At 37.1% G+C, this 14,742-nt stretch overlaps 1 protein-coding gene across 1 annotated transcript; it reads left to right on the top strand.

Moving 5' to 3' along the window:
- Positions 1-1,608: 1,608 nt before the first annotated feature.
- LOC111803880 (3'-5'-exoribonuclease family protein) lies at positions 1,609-13,243 on the top strand. Its single transcript, XM_023688484.2, has 9 exons — positions 1,609-1,826; positions 2,249-2,426; positions 2,557-2,606; positions 2,684-2,753; positions 2,856-2,961; positions 4,503-4,569; positions 4,809-4,884; positions 11,811-12,109; positions 12,944-13,243. Exons 2-9 carry the CDS (start codon positions 2,264-2,266, stop codon positions 13,025-13,027), a joined length of 915 nt encoding a protein of 304 aa, XP_023544252.1. The 5' UTR covers positions 1,609-1,826; positions 2,249-2,263; the 3' UTR covers positions 13,028-13,243.
- Positions 13,244-14,742: the final 1,499 nt, after the last annotated feature.

Genomic DNA, 14,742 nt, shown 5'->3' with positions numbered 1-14,742 from the left:
GGCCTATGATACTTGAGGAAACGATGTCGTTCGTGCCTTTGCAAGGACCCTTCAAGATTAATAGATTTTTCGAACGTTACATTTAAAGATTTAAAGACAAATAATGGATAAAATATTTGTTATGAATTGACATCTTGAACACACGTGAATTTGTTCATATAATCTCAAGAAAAAAAGTTTAAAAGGTTGAGTTGGGTTTAAAAGGATTTTGAGTTTGAGTTGGATTCGTTTGTTGAACTCGATCTGGTTTGAGTTGGGTTCGGGTTCAAAATTTAAATTATTGAGTCAACTCGAAAACTTAAAAAAAAAAAAGAAAAAAAAAAAAGGCCCGAGCCCTTACCGCTTTGCACTATGTAAGCTGATTCTCTCTGTTCTTTGACCTTAAGTCCGAGACTTTGTCTTCCAATCTCATGTAGCGTTTATCTTCGATCTCGAAGGTAACTAGATAAGTGAAATGAAGTCTCGCTCTCACACTTACAGTCTCACACACTCACATCACAGCATTTATTTTCGTCATTTGTTGTTCAACTTCGCAGTTCTCATCTTACTCTTGTCTCGTTTACGTGTGTCGTCGGACGTTGACGTTACTTGCCTATTTTTTTCTCCGTTGGATTCTCTTCTCAATTCTCTACTCGACCTCGTCTCTATATTCCTCGTTGGACGTCATCACTGACTGTCTCTCCGCTCTGTTCCACGTTCAACTCTCGTCAGATTTCTCTGCTCTGTGTTTGTCATTAGACTTCTTCGTTCAACACTCCATTATTTTACAGCCAAACCTAACACGAAAATTTCGGTTTGGGTTGTGAAAAATTTTGGACGAAAATTCCGGTTTGGGTTGTGAAAAATTTTGGGTTGGGTTGGGTTACTAATCCAACCACTCAAAACTTTTGAGTTGGTCCAAAAAAATCCCTCAACCCAACTCAGCCCAGACCATGTACACTCGAAGTAATGAACAAAAAACAGACCATGTACACTCATAGTAATGAACAAAAAAATGCAGAATGCAGGGATAATTATAATAAATTGTTCACGGGAATGAGGGTGGCAACTGATAAATGACGACAATGATGAGATATGTTACCTAAACATATCTACTCGTGTTATTCTAATGCAACTTAGGATATGTGCAATTGTTCATAGCCTGTGTTGCGAGTGATAAGTATAGATCGTCTCTTAAGAGATTAATATATAACAAAGACCGTGCTTAAATCAGATAAATTGATGGTACTTAATAAGTGTACTTCATTTCATTTTATAGTTAAGCGATAAACGACTATCCCTAATTCTTTTACTAAACTAGCAATGATATTATTTTTTGGACCAACAAAAATAATCATACCTCAATTTATTTTCACGGGGTCGGGGACAAGAGTTTCCGACAAAGAGCTCGCACCAATCATGTTCCACTCGAGATTTTTTTTCTATCATATGTATTTAAAAAAAAAAAAAAAAAAAATATATATATATATATATATATATATATAATTCTTACCATATAATTTATATTAAAAAAAATATAAAATATCATAATAAATCATTTTAATCAATTTTACGTTTGTTAATTTCCCTTTATACCCTTGTCTTTACCTCCTCAATCCTCCTCTCCTCCGTCATAGCAACGGGCAGTCTTTTCATTCTTCATTTTTTTTGAACCGTCCTACCTTTCTTGCACTCATCCCTCCGATTACCAGCTACTGCACCCCAACCCGCACGCCGCTGTCTCAGCCGCCTGATAAGCTCGCCGCTGCTACCTCCGTCTCACGCTCTCTCGTCTCTTTGCGCAATCAGCGCTACTTATAGGCTTCAGCCCCTAACCCGCGCCACTGGTGAGATCTCTGTCAGCCTCTCTGTCTAAGGATTTGAGTTTTTGTTTGTTTTTTTTTTCTATTTTGTTTCTTTGATTGATTCTGTTCGTCCACGAAGGATAAGTTCTAAAGAAGCATTTAATTTTGTTGATTTCTTCTTCAACAAATGTTCAATCTATCCGGAGGAAAACATAAAATCAAAATGCGTCAGGAGTTTGCTTGAATGGTTCTGAGTTTTGTTGAATATAGAAAGGAAATTATCTATGCTAATGAACTGGTGTAGGGAGGCTTAAATTTATTGCTCGAATATAGAAGAAACGGTCTCCAATGGCGGTAGAATTCTAATTTTAAAAATCTTTCCAAATCCTCGACCGATTTGGAATGGAGTTTTTTTTTAAAGCTAGATTTCTAATCAAAACTGGTTTCCAATTTCTGAGAAACAGATAAGAGTACAAACAATGGGACTGCCAAATGCTGCTTCTGGGGACTTGTCGTCGGAAATGGAGGTTGATGCTTTTAGACGACTCTTTCCCATTCAGTTTTTTGAGCGTCATCTCGCTGAATCAATACGTCCTGATGGAAGAGCACTGGGAAAAGCTAGGGATACAACCATTGCTCTTGGTTAGTTGTAAGCTTGGATTTTCAGAAAATTGCCATTTCTTACCATTTCCAGCTTTTGTTTATAATCTTGAGTTTGCTTGATTGATTTTGACTCTCAAAACTGAATTTGGGTATCGTCTATTCATTTAAGGACCAGTATCATCTGCGAACGGATCAGCCCTGGCTAAGGTTGGTTCTACGGTAAGTGCCTTCACATTTAACCTTTTCATATGTGCTGGGATTTTGTGACGGTTTATTCTTAAGTTTATATAGTGCAGACAATGTTGGCTGCTATTAAAATGGAGGTAATGACGCCTTCCATAGAGTCACCGGATGAGGGTTGCATAGGTTGGTCATTGTCAACAGCTAGATATTTTTGCTCCTTGTTTATCATAATCCTTATGATAACATGCTATACATCTTTGTGATATTGGGTCTATCTTTTTCCAGCTGTTGATTTCCACATGCCTCCCATATGCTCTCCAATTGTTAGGCCCGGGAGACCAGCTGAAGCAGCACCTGTGATTTCAAAGCAGTTATCTGACACTATTTCAAGGTACTATTTCACATTTCTTGCAGTTCTACTTCGATCTATTGCAATTTGCAGATGATATTTTTCTATTAAGTGTGGATGGAAATCAAGCTTTAAAAAGTATTTTGAATGCTATTGAAATGTTTGAGATGCCTTTGCTCACTTTAAATATGAAGGGTCTCAATAATCTTAGTTAAACACAGCAGCAGGATTTATACAAGGAATCGTGGCAAGTCTTGAGGCAGTTTCAAACATGATCTACACTACAAGATTCAGGCTAGTGGGAAAATTATAACAGAAGAACTAACCCCACTAACTCAGAAAATAATAAATTCAATGAACAAATATAAAGCACAAGGCTGGACGATGAATGCTGTCTTTGCAGTTAATTGAACGACACTGAAGTCTGATCTGATGAAGCTAGTGTAACGGTACCATTTGGGCTGAGATTCTAACATTCTCCTGTGGAGTGGGCGCATGGACCAAACTTGGAAATGCCTCTTTGGGGAATCTGACTTTTAAGGACTCCTGGAAATGAATCATAGATAAATTCAGGTGCAATAATTCAAAATGGAAGAATTTACTTCTCTCTTGGTGTGGAATATTATCTCTTGTTCAATCGGTACCCTCTATTATTCCCCAATATCATGTTTTTCTTTTCAGAATGCCTTCCAAGATTGCTGATATTCTATAAAAGATCATCAGAGACTTTTTAGACAGCAGTGACAGGGTAAAGGAAAACATTTGGTAAATTGGAAAATAACTTGCCTCCCTTTTGCCCCTGGTGACTCGTGGATTTGAAACTAGAGAAGTAGAAATATTTACCTCATGACTAAGTGCCTTTGTAGATTTCCTAAAGAGAGGGAGGCTCTTTGGACAGTATAAAATTGTGATGAGAGACTATGACCCCTTCATAATTGGGGTTGGAGAGAAAGTGATTAAGAAAGAAGCCCATGGGTTAGCATGTATAAACTATAAAAACATCTCTCATGCTGTTTACTAAATAAACAAGGCTCTTTTGGGGAGCAAAATGACACACTTCGGAGCTCTGCTGGACCCCTCTCGCCTTTATTCCTGCTAACAGCAAAGGCAAGACTCTTTTGCAAGGCTAGAATGGTGAACAAAACTATTGGTTACTCCACATTAAAGAGATGTTCAGAGACACTGAAGTAGAAGATCGGATCTCCCTTATGGATGTTTTGGTTCGTGTGGTTCTTAGGGAGGGGATGATATTTTGCAATGTTCTCTTGATGGGTCATTAAGCTACTTCACTTTTCATTTTTTTTTGGGAAAAAAAATTAATTTCAACCCTAAACTCTAAAAATTGTTCATGTATAATTTTCACGTGTAAACTACTTTAGGTTCATGATAAGTTCTCTCTCTTCATTTTAAATTTTCTTAAAGGACTTACCTATTGCAAACTATTCTGCTTGCGATATTGTGTTTCTCATTATTTTAGAAGTGATAGAAATCTGGCAAGAGGAATGCAATACACTTTTTTGATTTCTGCAATTTCCTTTAAATCTTTCTAACTAATCAAGAAACTGATGATGTGAATTCTTTAGTTCTGGGATGATTGATCTGAGGGAACTATCTCTTGTTAAAGGAAAAGCTGCTTGGATGGCGTACTTGGTATGTATTTTAAAGTCATGCACTGTCAATGTATTTTTATGCTAGAAGCATCTTAGTATTTGAAGTGAGGTGCCTTTACTGATGTACCTGTATACTTTGCTTCTGAAATTTGTTCACTTGCATCATCCTTACTCTTATTGGACATTTTTTCTCTATAGCCTGATTTTTGGTCAGAATGCAGCTTTATTATTGTGGTTAATTATTTTAAATGAAATAGCAACTTGATATGCATTCCACAGGATATTTACTGTTTGGATGCCGATGGATCTCTATTTGATGCTGCACTTCTTTCTGCAGCTGCTGCATTTTCTCACTGTGAGGTTTCAGGCTCTCAACTTGTTCATAACTTGATATATTTCTGCATAATTTTGTAGGTGTTATGGTTATGGCAGTAATGCTGGTTATAATGGGACATTTGTCCTCCACTAACATTAAGGATAGTTTTTCAGATCATAGATTGATACTTTCTGCTTTTAATCCTTTACATTTCAGATTTTTTCCCTCTTTAGATTTCGTTTGTTGTTATTAAAATCTATAGGGGGCATTAAGTAATCATGTCCTGAAGTAAACTACCATATTATCAAGAGGAGGTCGGTTTGATGCTTGTAATTTGGTGTTTTCTTGTATTTCATTGTATTATATGTCTCTTTTCCTTAGGCCTTTGCAAGTTGTCTCTTTTCCTTATGCCTTTGCAAGTTGTCTCTTTTCCTTATGCCTTCACAAGTGAGTTTGGATTCGGAACGAATGATGATAATTTTTTTTTTTTTTTTTTTTTTTTTTTTTTTTGGGAAGGGATGAGGGTGGTACAATCAACCAATTGGTTAGATGGAACTTAGTGTCACTAAATCTCAAGATGATGGAGGTCTAGGAATTGGAGCTTTAAAATGAAGAAATACGGCACTCATTCTCAAGTGGGGTTGGAGATTTATAAATGAACCTCAATCCTTTTGGAGAAAGGTGATTGTTAGTATACATGGGTATAACTCCTTTGGTTGGCATACGGCTGGAAGAAATTGGATGAGTTTTGAGAACCCTTGGATTAGTATTCCTAAAGTTTGGAAGCAGGTGGATTCTCTGTGAAATCTTTGTCTAAGCATTTAGGAGCTTTTTCACCTTTACAAAAGGAGATTTTTGTGGCTTTATGGAAATCCAATGTACCAAGAGAATAAACATCCTTATATGGATTGTCTTACTTGGCAATCTTAATACTTTTAGTGCTTCATCAAAATAAGTTTTCCTTAATCATCTCTCATGCTTCTGTGTTTGCCCGTTATGTTGCCTTAGCCATGTGTTTTTGTTTTTATTTTTATTGTAGTTACTCTCAGTTTTGTTAACAAATGTTTGATACATGTGTCGGACACAGACATGCTAGCCAAACTAAAGTGTTCATGCTTTTATAAGGATTCCCCTTACTTTGATATCACATTAAACAAAATAAGGTTATATGGAGTATCCCCACCGATTTGAGATGGTGGTGATCTCCTTTACTATGATCTACCAACCACACATTCACACAAAATACAAGATAACCCCTTAAGTGCAGAGACAAAATAATTATATACTAACAACTGTGCTAACGCTACTAAGAGATTGGTGATGATTTTCCCTTTTTGCCCCTCTTACTATATATATTTTTTACTATTGCGGATCTCACATTACCGCTTGGGGTGGGAGGCCACCTTGTCTTAACCTGACATAGAGGTAGCATGTGGCTTGAGTATTTAAAGAAATACTCAGTAAGCGACCCCACTATTGGGGGTTAAATGCAAGAAGATGCAAATGCAATGACGGGACCTATCATATCAGTCTCTTTTCCTACGGTACTATCCTAATGGGCAGCTTGGATGTGTACCATATACTCTACACACAACCCATACGTGCGAGTATGGGCTCACCAGACAGTTTGCACACCGCTGGGCCCCTTTTCTTGTCGGGCAAGCCTTTTCTGGTAGCTCCTTATGCCGGCCACCCATTAGAATTAGTAATCGTCACGACAACATTATGTAAAACACAATGATACTTCACCTGCCTAGTGGTGTACGTGTCCGTACCCTCGTGATGGAATAGGAGTATCCCCCAATGCATGAGCACATGAGGTCCCAATATTTTTCCGTTTTCAACATTATTAAATATAACTCCGCTATCATTTCTCATTCATATCATATCATATCATTTTTCATATCATACATAATTCTAACGAGGTTATATTTCATGTCATTTATTGTGATTTCATGTCATTCATATCATGCTGTATACACACAATTTAGGAGACATGACATAACGTTTCATGCTTTTAACATAACATTTCATCATATACATATCATACCATTGCTTTTAACATACACTTTGCCTAACTGAGCTAGTGTGCCCATTGCTTGGATCTCTCCTTGCAGAAACACCTTAGATAAGTTTCCGAACTCTTGTTGACGATCTCAGTTTGCTCATTAGTCCGTGGGTGGTAGGCTTTGTTGCATTATAGCTGGGGGACTTGAAGCGTGAAGGATTCAACTAAAAGTTGCTGATGAACACCTTGTCTCTGTCAGACACTATGGATCGAGGAAAACCAAGGAGCTTGACTATCGATTTGTGAAGAGAGAGATAATTGTCTTCGTTGTACAAGGATGGTTCAACATCAAGAAATAGGCATGTGTAGGCAATCCACCAGAATTAGAATTGTTTCATTCTTGTTAGATCAGGGAAGACCTTCAATGAAATCCATGGTGATTTCCTTTTAGATTTTATCAGGAATGGGTAGTTGTAGTAAGAGTCCCGTTGGTGACATGGCCATTGTCTTGTTCCATTGGCAAATTCCACATTTCTCCATGTATTTCTTTACATCCTTCTTCATTCCTTGTTAGTTTGCTTGTAAGTTCACAAGAATCCTGAGTGCCTCCCCCTAATCGAGCCATGATATGTATGAAGCATCGCTGGTATGAGGCTCGGTTTGGTATACAACCATTTTTTCCTTATTGAGAAGAGTATTTAGGTGAATTGAAAACTTATGGTGGATGACAGGATCATTCTCAATGTCTGAACAGATACAACAAAGATGTTCATCCTCACTGATCTCTTTCTCGACAATTTCAAGATCTAGTATGGTTGGAGTTGTTAAGTTTGCTAAATGAACTGTGGGTGGCAATACATGAAAGAGAATCTGCTACTTTATTCTTGAGGTTTGGCTTGCATTGGATCTCAAAGTCATAGCCTAGCAGTTTCAAGAACCACTTTAGATACTTCGGCTGAATTATCTTCTATTCTGTCAAGTATTTCAATGAATGCTGGTCTATCTTCACAATAAAATGGTGTTCCAAACTGTCATAACCAGGGTCATCAGCTCTCGCTCATATTTCGATTTGGCTTGTGCTTGTGCCAATGAAGTATGACTAAAATAGGCAATCAAATGGTGAACAACCCTTAGACTTGTCCCTTAGGCATCCATTTCCACCATGAAATGATTACATAATCAGGGAGAGCCATCATAGGCAGTGTGACCACAGCTTGCTCTAGAGATTTGAAGGCCTGAAAGGCTTTATCACTTCATCCAAAGGCAATGTTTCTTGACATATGGTGTAATGGGCAATGTAACCATATTTGGGTATGAATGTCAATAGTAACTGGTTAGCCCTAGGAAACCTCTCAGTTCTCGAACATTCACTGGTTGAGACCCTTTAATTTTCTAACATTTTTAGAGCCAACTTGTACACCTTTCACAATGACCAAATGTCCTAAATAATTGGTTCGATCCCGTGCAAACGTACACTTCTTCAAGTTGGCCAACAAGGACCTGTCACACATAGTATTCAAAATTACCGTCAAGTGTGTCACATGGGTCTCCAAGTTAGTGTTGTAAATCATAATGTTGTAAAAAAAGCACAAGAACAAATCTTCTTAGGAAAGGGTTAAATGCTCGGATCATACGGCTAGGATGTGGCTGGAGCATTTTGTTAGGCCAAATGGCATCACTAAGAACTCATGGTAGCCTTCATGTGTCCTAAATGCGGTTTTAAGAATGCCTGATTTGTCAATCGAAATATGATGATACCCTGACCTCAAATCAAGTTTCGAATATACGCTGGACCTGCGTAGTTCATCAAACAACTCTTCAATGACTTGGATTGGGAACTTGTCTAGAAGTGTAGTTTCCCTCTATGTTGTAATCTATCAAAACCTTCCACCTTCTTTGTTACTACAAGACTAGGCTTGAATAGGGGCTAGTACTTGGCTTAATGATTCTAGTCGTAAGCATCTCGTTATCTCATCTTTCTAGATCACTTGGTAGTGATATGGGTGCACATTGATCAGCTCGTAGCTTTCCTTCAATTGAATATGGTGATCTAGACCGCGCCTCAGGGGAATTTGGGATGTTGATTGGAAAACATCGGTGTAGCCCGTCTAGAGCTTGTCCACCTCACTGGGAAGATTTGAAGGGGGGATTGTGTTTAGGAAATGAAAATCTTCAACTTGTTCTATTATCTTCTTAGAGCTCCACAAGGAAGGGGTCACGCTGTTTCCATGACCGTTTGAGACTCTCCATCAAAACTTCTTTTTGGGTAAGAGAAGGGTCTTCCTCGATCAGGATCCTTGAATCCCCAATTCTGATGGCTAATGCCAGGCCCTTGTTGTCAACCTTAGGCAATCCTAGTGTTTGGAGCCATTGCATTCCTTATAATATCAGATTGATCCCTATAGTTCCAGAGGTATACAGTCTTCTTTAATCATTAGACTTGCAATAGAAACCACGAGTCCTGTGCATACTCCCTTACCTCTCATTGCTGTTCTTACCCCCTTAATAACCCCATAATTGGTCATTTCAAAGACGAGCATTTTGATCTTGATGAGGGATGAGATTGTGTGTAGTATCGCAATCAACAAAGACAATTACCTTTGCATTCTCGGTTCACCCCACTATCTTGATGGTGCCTGGATTGGATAATCTCCTCAATAGCATTGAATACAACTCTACTACTTTGATCATGGTTTATTCTAGCTTGTCGTTCCTAGAATCGATTTCCATTTCTTAAGCTTCTGTATCATCATGCACAACTAATAGCTCGAGTTATTTGCTCTTGCATTTATGGCCTATGGAGCATTTCTCATCACATCTATAACAAATGGCCTTTTCACATTATGATTGCATCTTTAGCGTCTATCAATTGTTAGCAATGTATGTCTTTTCGTGAGCTGCGCTGAAGGTCGGATGGGGTTGGGCTCTATTGTTTTAGGTGGGATTTTGGCTGGGGTATCAAATGAATTAATACCTGCACCCGTGTAAGTCCTTCTCTAATTTGTATTCTCTTGGAGTGGTTTCCCTTTTTTTCTTGGGTTCAGGTTCTGAGACTAATCGATGGCCAATGCTGCAATGGCGCATCGAGTCTCCTTTGTGGCTTGCCTTTGTTCTTTGGTGGTGTTTAAAGTACTAGTCGATATTCTTGTGTTTCTTTTGTAACCTTCTGTTCCACTAGCTGATTGAACATTCGTGCAATGATGTCATTTTCTTAATTGTCTAATCTATCTCCGGTAGCCTCTGTGTCTCTTCTCTCACCTTGTTTCTAGTTCTCTTAGACTCCTCCAAATGTTCCTCAAGGTGTTCTCGAGCCATCTTTCCTAGATTACACGCAAAATACAAGAAACCCCAAAAGCTTGGAAGCTCGTATATGTTATTTTCCAAAAGCTAGGCAACGTATTACTTTTCTGCTGCTAATTCATTTTTGTTGGCTGGAATTTCCTTTTGATAGTCTTGCTGATCGTCTTTCTGCTTTGTTGGTTGGTTCTTCAATTTGGTGGCTTTTCTTTGGAGGTTTTTTTTTGGCATTGTTGGTTGGCTTTTTGGTGCCTTGTGTCACAATCGTACTCTTGTGGCAGCGGGACAACGATTGTACAACACTTGTTCTAACCCGGCGAACAAGTCAGTCATACGAAAGTCGGACTTTGTGGACAACCTTAGTGTATGATTAAGTCTCGGGTCACGTTTGAAAGAAATACTTTAGAAAGTGTGAGTGAAGAAATGCGTTGAAAACAATTTGAAAGAAATCAATGTTATAAGCTAAAAGCAAATAAGTAACAACGACGACTTTGATAGCATATAACCCGGGTAGGAAAAATTGACTAGTCACATCCCCTATAGTACATTTTGGGGCATTTTAGCACGGTCTATACATGATTTTGGAGACCGGTCATGCACTTCCGTATTGATACAACAAAAAATAGTAAATGTCTATCTAACATGAAAGCAAGTGAAAGAGGTTTGGAATTGGCATGCGACCATGGACAACACGTCTTGGACAAGTATGACTGGGACATCTGACACGCGGCCACAAGCAACACGCCTTGAACGAGCATGATCGTGACATCTTGCTCCTGTCCTCTCTGTGTAGCTCCTATTTCCTCTTTGATGTTTGCGGCTGTGGCTTTCCTTGTGTTTCTTCCTTCATTTTTCATTGTCTTTGTTTGGATGGTCCCGTTTTTCTCTCTCTCTCTCTTCTTCTTTTTTTTGTTAATGGCGTTTTTTTCTTTTCACTCCCAAAGGGAGTTTCTACCCTTGAGGATTTTATTTCTTTTCTTCAGCAGTGCAAACTTGTTTCTTGTTAGGAGAAAAAGAAAAGGAATAATATTAGTTGATGCCTATAGTTAGTATAAAATATCAAGTCAACAAACTGCCACGGTAAAGTACAGTAAGGAAGGTACATTTAGGGCTCCAGTGCCCAATATGTGTAGGACATGACACTTTACCTTAACTATAGTATCCATGCTTCATAGCTTCTGGTTAATCTTTAATATTTGTTGATTTTTACTCCTCTATAGGGCTCCAGGGTTTAGAGTGTGTCTCGCACCCAACAGGCTAGGGTGTTAAGGCATGAACTAGTCCCAGTCCTTTGTTTCTCACTTCTTTTGGAAAATTCATGACTGCCATGATTTATGCTGGAAATATTTGATGGGCATAAGCATAATCCGAATTAAGTAGCCTCATTGGAGTCTTTTATGTAACTCCTTTGGTTTTGTATAAAACTATTTATCCTCCCTTCAGCAACTGGTGTTATCTTTTGTTTATCCTATGTTTATGAAGCATGCCGGTGATTAATGGTTATTTTATCATTTGAAAGTCCTTATCATTGCTCTTAGAAAGCTGAACAATGTTAATATTCTTGTTTGTTGAGTTGGTAGTTTGAAGTACTTTAAAACGATTGGTACCCATTTTCTCTGTTGAGCCATATTTTAAACTTCTTCCTGGTTTAAATTCTTAGTGCAAATCCCTGTTGTGGCTCTAAATGATGATGGAAAAGTAGTATTCGTCTCTGAGGAAGAAGGTGGAGAAAACTTTGAGAAGGAAGCTGTCAATAAAGAGAAAAGGAAACTGAAATTGAACTCCCTTCCTTTCTCATTAACATGCCTACTCCACAAGAACTACATCTTGGCTGACCCTACTGCGGAGGAGGAGTCTGTCATGGAAACTATTGTAACCGTGGTCTTGGATTCATCTGGTCAACTAGTGTCCTTCTACAAACCGGGTGGATCTGTGCTTGCCTATACATCAGCTGTTCAGGTTGGTCTCTCCTTTCTCTGGCATGTTTATTAGTTGAATCCAATTCGTTAGAGAATGGATTAGTTCCCTGGATTTCTTCCACATTTTTTGTGTGTAAAGTTTGGTCAAGCTAGTTGGATTTTCAATATGATGTTGGATTATAATAATAGTAGTGTTTGATTTTTTTGAAAACATAATTGAAAATTCTAAAAATGTTTTAAGAACACCTCATCACAGTAGAGGAAACAAGCTTTTAATTTACTCAATAAATAATGAATTGACTTGATGATTTGTATTATGATTACTATCATCATTACCATCTTTACTTTGCAAGAAACACTAACTTTGATGTGTGAAAAAGTTATAATATCATCCAAGCCCAAAAGCTTCTCTGGTTTGCTTATCTTGCCTTGGGATGCATATTCTTTATATGATATTTTGGAAGTGATTTTGTAAGGGTTAAAATAAACTCGAAAAATAATTAATTGACTTGATGGTTATATTAATATTAATTATCGTCATCATTGTTTGTAGTATCATCCAATTCCAAAAGTTTCTCTTGGTTTAGGACGCACCTTTATGTAAACTGATATTTTTACTCTAGAGTAAGAACATCTTTGAGAGTGATTTCTGATTTTGAAACGGTTAAACTCATTTTCATCCAGTTCAAAATCACTCTTAAGAAAATTGTGTTTAAAAGTGTAAAATTAAACATTAAATGAATTTTGAATGATTAAAGTCATGTTTGAGAGTGATTTTGAACTTGATGAAAATGATTTTAACTATTTCAAAATACTTTAATTGGTATATCATGATTTACGTGCTCTAATCCGTACGGGGATGGCGTGCTTGCAGGATTGTGTTGCATTGACGAGACAAAGATCAAAAGAACTACAGATGATTTTGGATGAAGCAATTTCTGGTATGGAAATTGACTAAGTTTTAGGGAGGCCTTCTATGTTTTTTTTTCCTGGTTTAATGAATGAAAAGCTGAATGGTTTGTAGGCTTCCAATTATATAGTTTGGTTGTCTTCAGAATTTTGGTGATGATATTTGTTTTCCCTGGAGATCGTTTTTTACTAGAATTTGGTCTCAGGAATCAATTTTGGTCTCAGGATTTCTACATGCAAATACCTCCTTGAACTTCGCTTTTTATTCGCTTTTTATTTGCATCAACTTGATAACGATGGAACCTGACTGATAAGCAAATAGGATTTTACATGTCAAAAATGGTCTATTTTTTTTTTTTTGTTCTATTGCATGTATGTGGCTTTTCCAAGATAGGGTTTCTTCTCATCTATCATGACCGGTAAGAGGGGAGGCCCTTGCGGAGCTCAAGTTTCTTCCTGTGAGTACGAGATGGCTGAGTCAGAAAGTCTTAGTGAGACACATAGTTTAATATATGTGGATGGTTGACCGCCGCCCTGAAAAAGGTATACCCCATTTATTGGTGGGCGAACGATGGGAATCTGATTGTCGGTCTGCTTTAGAAAGTAAAAATTAGGTCTTGTTTGAAAGAGGTAGGATTCTCGAGAAATTTTTTGATTTCTTTCTTCTCCTAGTAAAAATTAATACATAAATATTCAATATATCTTACCAAAAACAAGTTCAAAAAGTGAATATAGCAAAAGGAGTATATCTTGAAGAATCTTTGTATCATTCTATTCTCGGGAGATTTTATAAGCTATGCATTCACTTTTTCATATGAATTTTCTTTCTTTTAAAGTCGATTATATAATTCTTTTAAAATAGGGTTGTTATACATTCATGTAACCTTTATTCCAAAATTAAAATATTCATAGACATTAATTTGTCCATAAATTAGAAGGTTCAATATCTATGTAAAGTATCATCAATTATTTTTTATTTTTGTTATATGGTATAAATATTAATGAAATATAAAAAGTATTCATGAGAAATAATCACCCAACACTAAGATTTATCACCTATTTAAGAAGTGTAAGATACTTGTTTATACTGATTCTTGATTTCTACAATGTTTTGAAATATAACTTTTCTCAACACCAAAAAAATATTAGAAAAAGTCGAAAAGAACGTTACAAAATACATTTTTGACGAAAACTTTCATTGGTATCCACGTCCCGTAAAACGATTGTCTCTCAATGTCGTATGCCTAAATTGAAATTGGTCAAATCTACTGATGTCGTGTTGGGGCATCACTATATGTGCAATAAAGTAGGAGCGTTACTACGAGCATACCGTGATTGTTTCAAGCAAAAAACTTTATCATTCATTTTAACTTTAAAATTTTGATGAACTTCAATATTCATAAATAATGGAAATGGGGTGAAAACATGGTTAAAAAATAAGGTTTAAACACCTCCTTACATAAATTCTATATGGTCTTGTTAGCACGTGTCATCAACCATGCATTAGCCTATTTATCTTTACCTGAAAAGGTATAAGACTCAACAGGTGACTCCACTATTGGGGTTGAAAAATGCATTCATATACAAAATGTATCATGATTTGGAGACCTAATTTTCATGACTGTTCCTTGGGCTCTACTTTTAGTTTTGGATAGGATTGTATGCATAGTACTTTTCTACACACAGTTCAGCATGCGTGCATGAACCCACTAGACGAGCTCATTAACGTACCCTCTAGACATGACTACAAGTTCGTACATAACA

Source organism: Cucurbita pepo, chromosome 10 (genome assembly GCF_057944985.1).
Source record: "Cucurbita pepo subsp. pepo isolate OVF chromosome 10, ASM5794498v1, whole genome shotgun sequence".
In the NCBI taxonomy this organism is placed as follows: domain Eukaryota; kingdom Viridiplantae; phylum Streptophyta; class Magnoliopsida; order Cucurbitales; family Cucurbitaceae; genus Cucurbita; species Cucurbita pepo.
This window is presented reverse-complemented; position numbering and strand designations above follow the sequence as displayed.

What these genes read in the sequence shown, in the direction of transcription:
- LOC111803880 (XM_023688484.2), top strand. Translation starts at nt 2,264, where the DNA reads ATGGGACTGCCAAATGCTGCTTCTGGGGACTTGTCGTCGGAAATGGAG. An exon ending in CTGCTTGGATGGCGTACTTG is followed by an intron (nt 4,570 to 4,808) that starts GTATGTATTTTA and finishes TGCATTCCACAG; the next exon opens with GATATTTACTGTTTGGATGC. An exon ending in CCTATACATCAGCTGTTCAG is followed by an intron (nt 12,110 to 12,943) that starts GTTGGTCTCTCC and finishes GCGTGCTTGCAG; the next exon opens with GATTGTGTTGCATTGACGAG.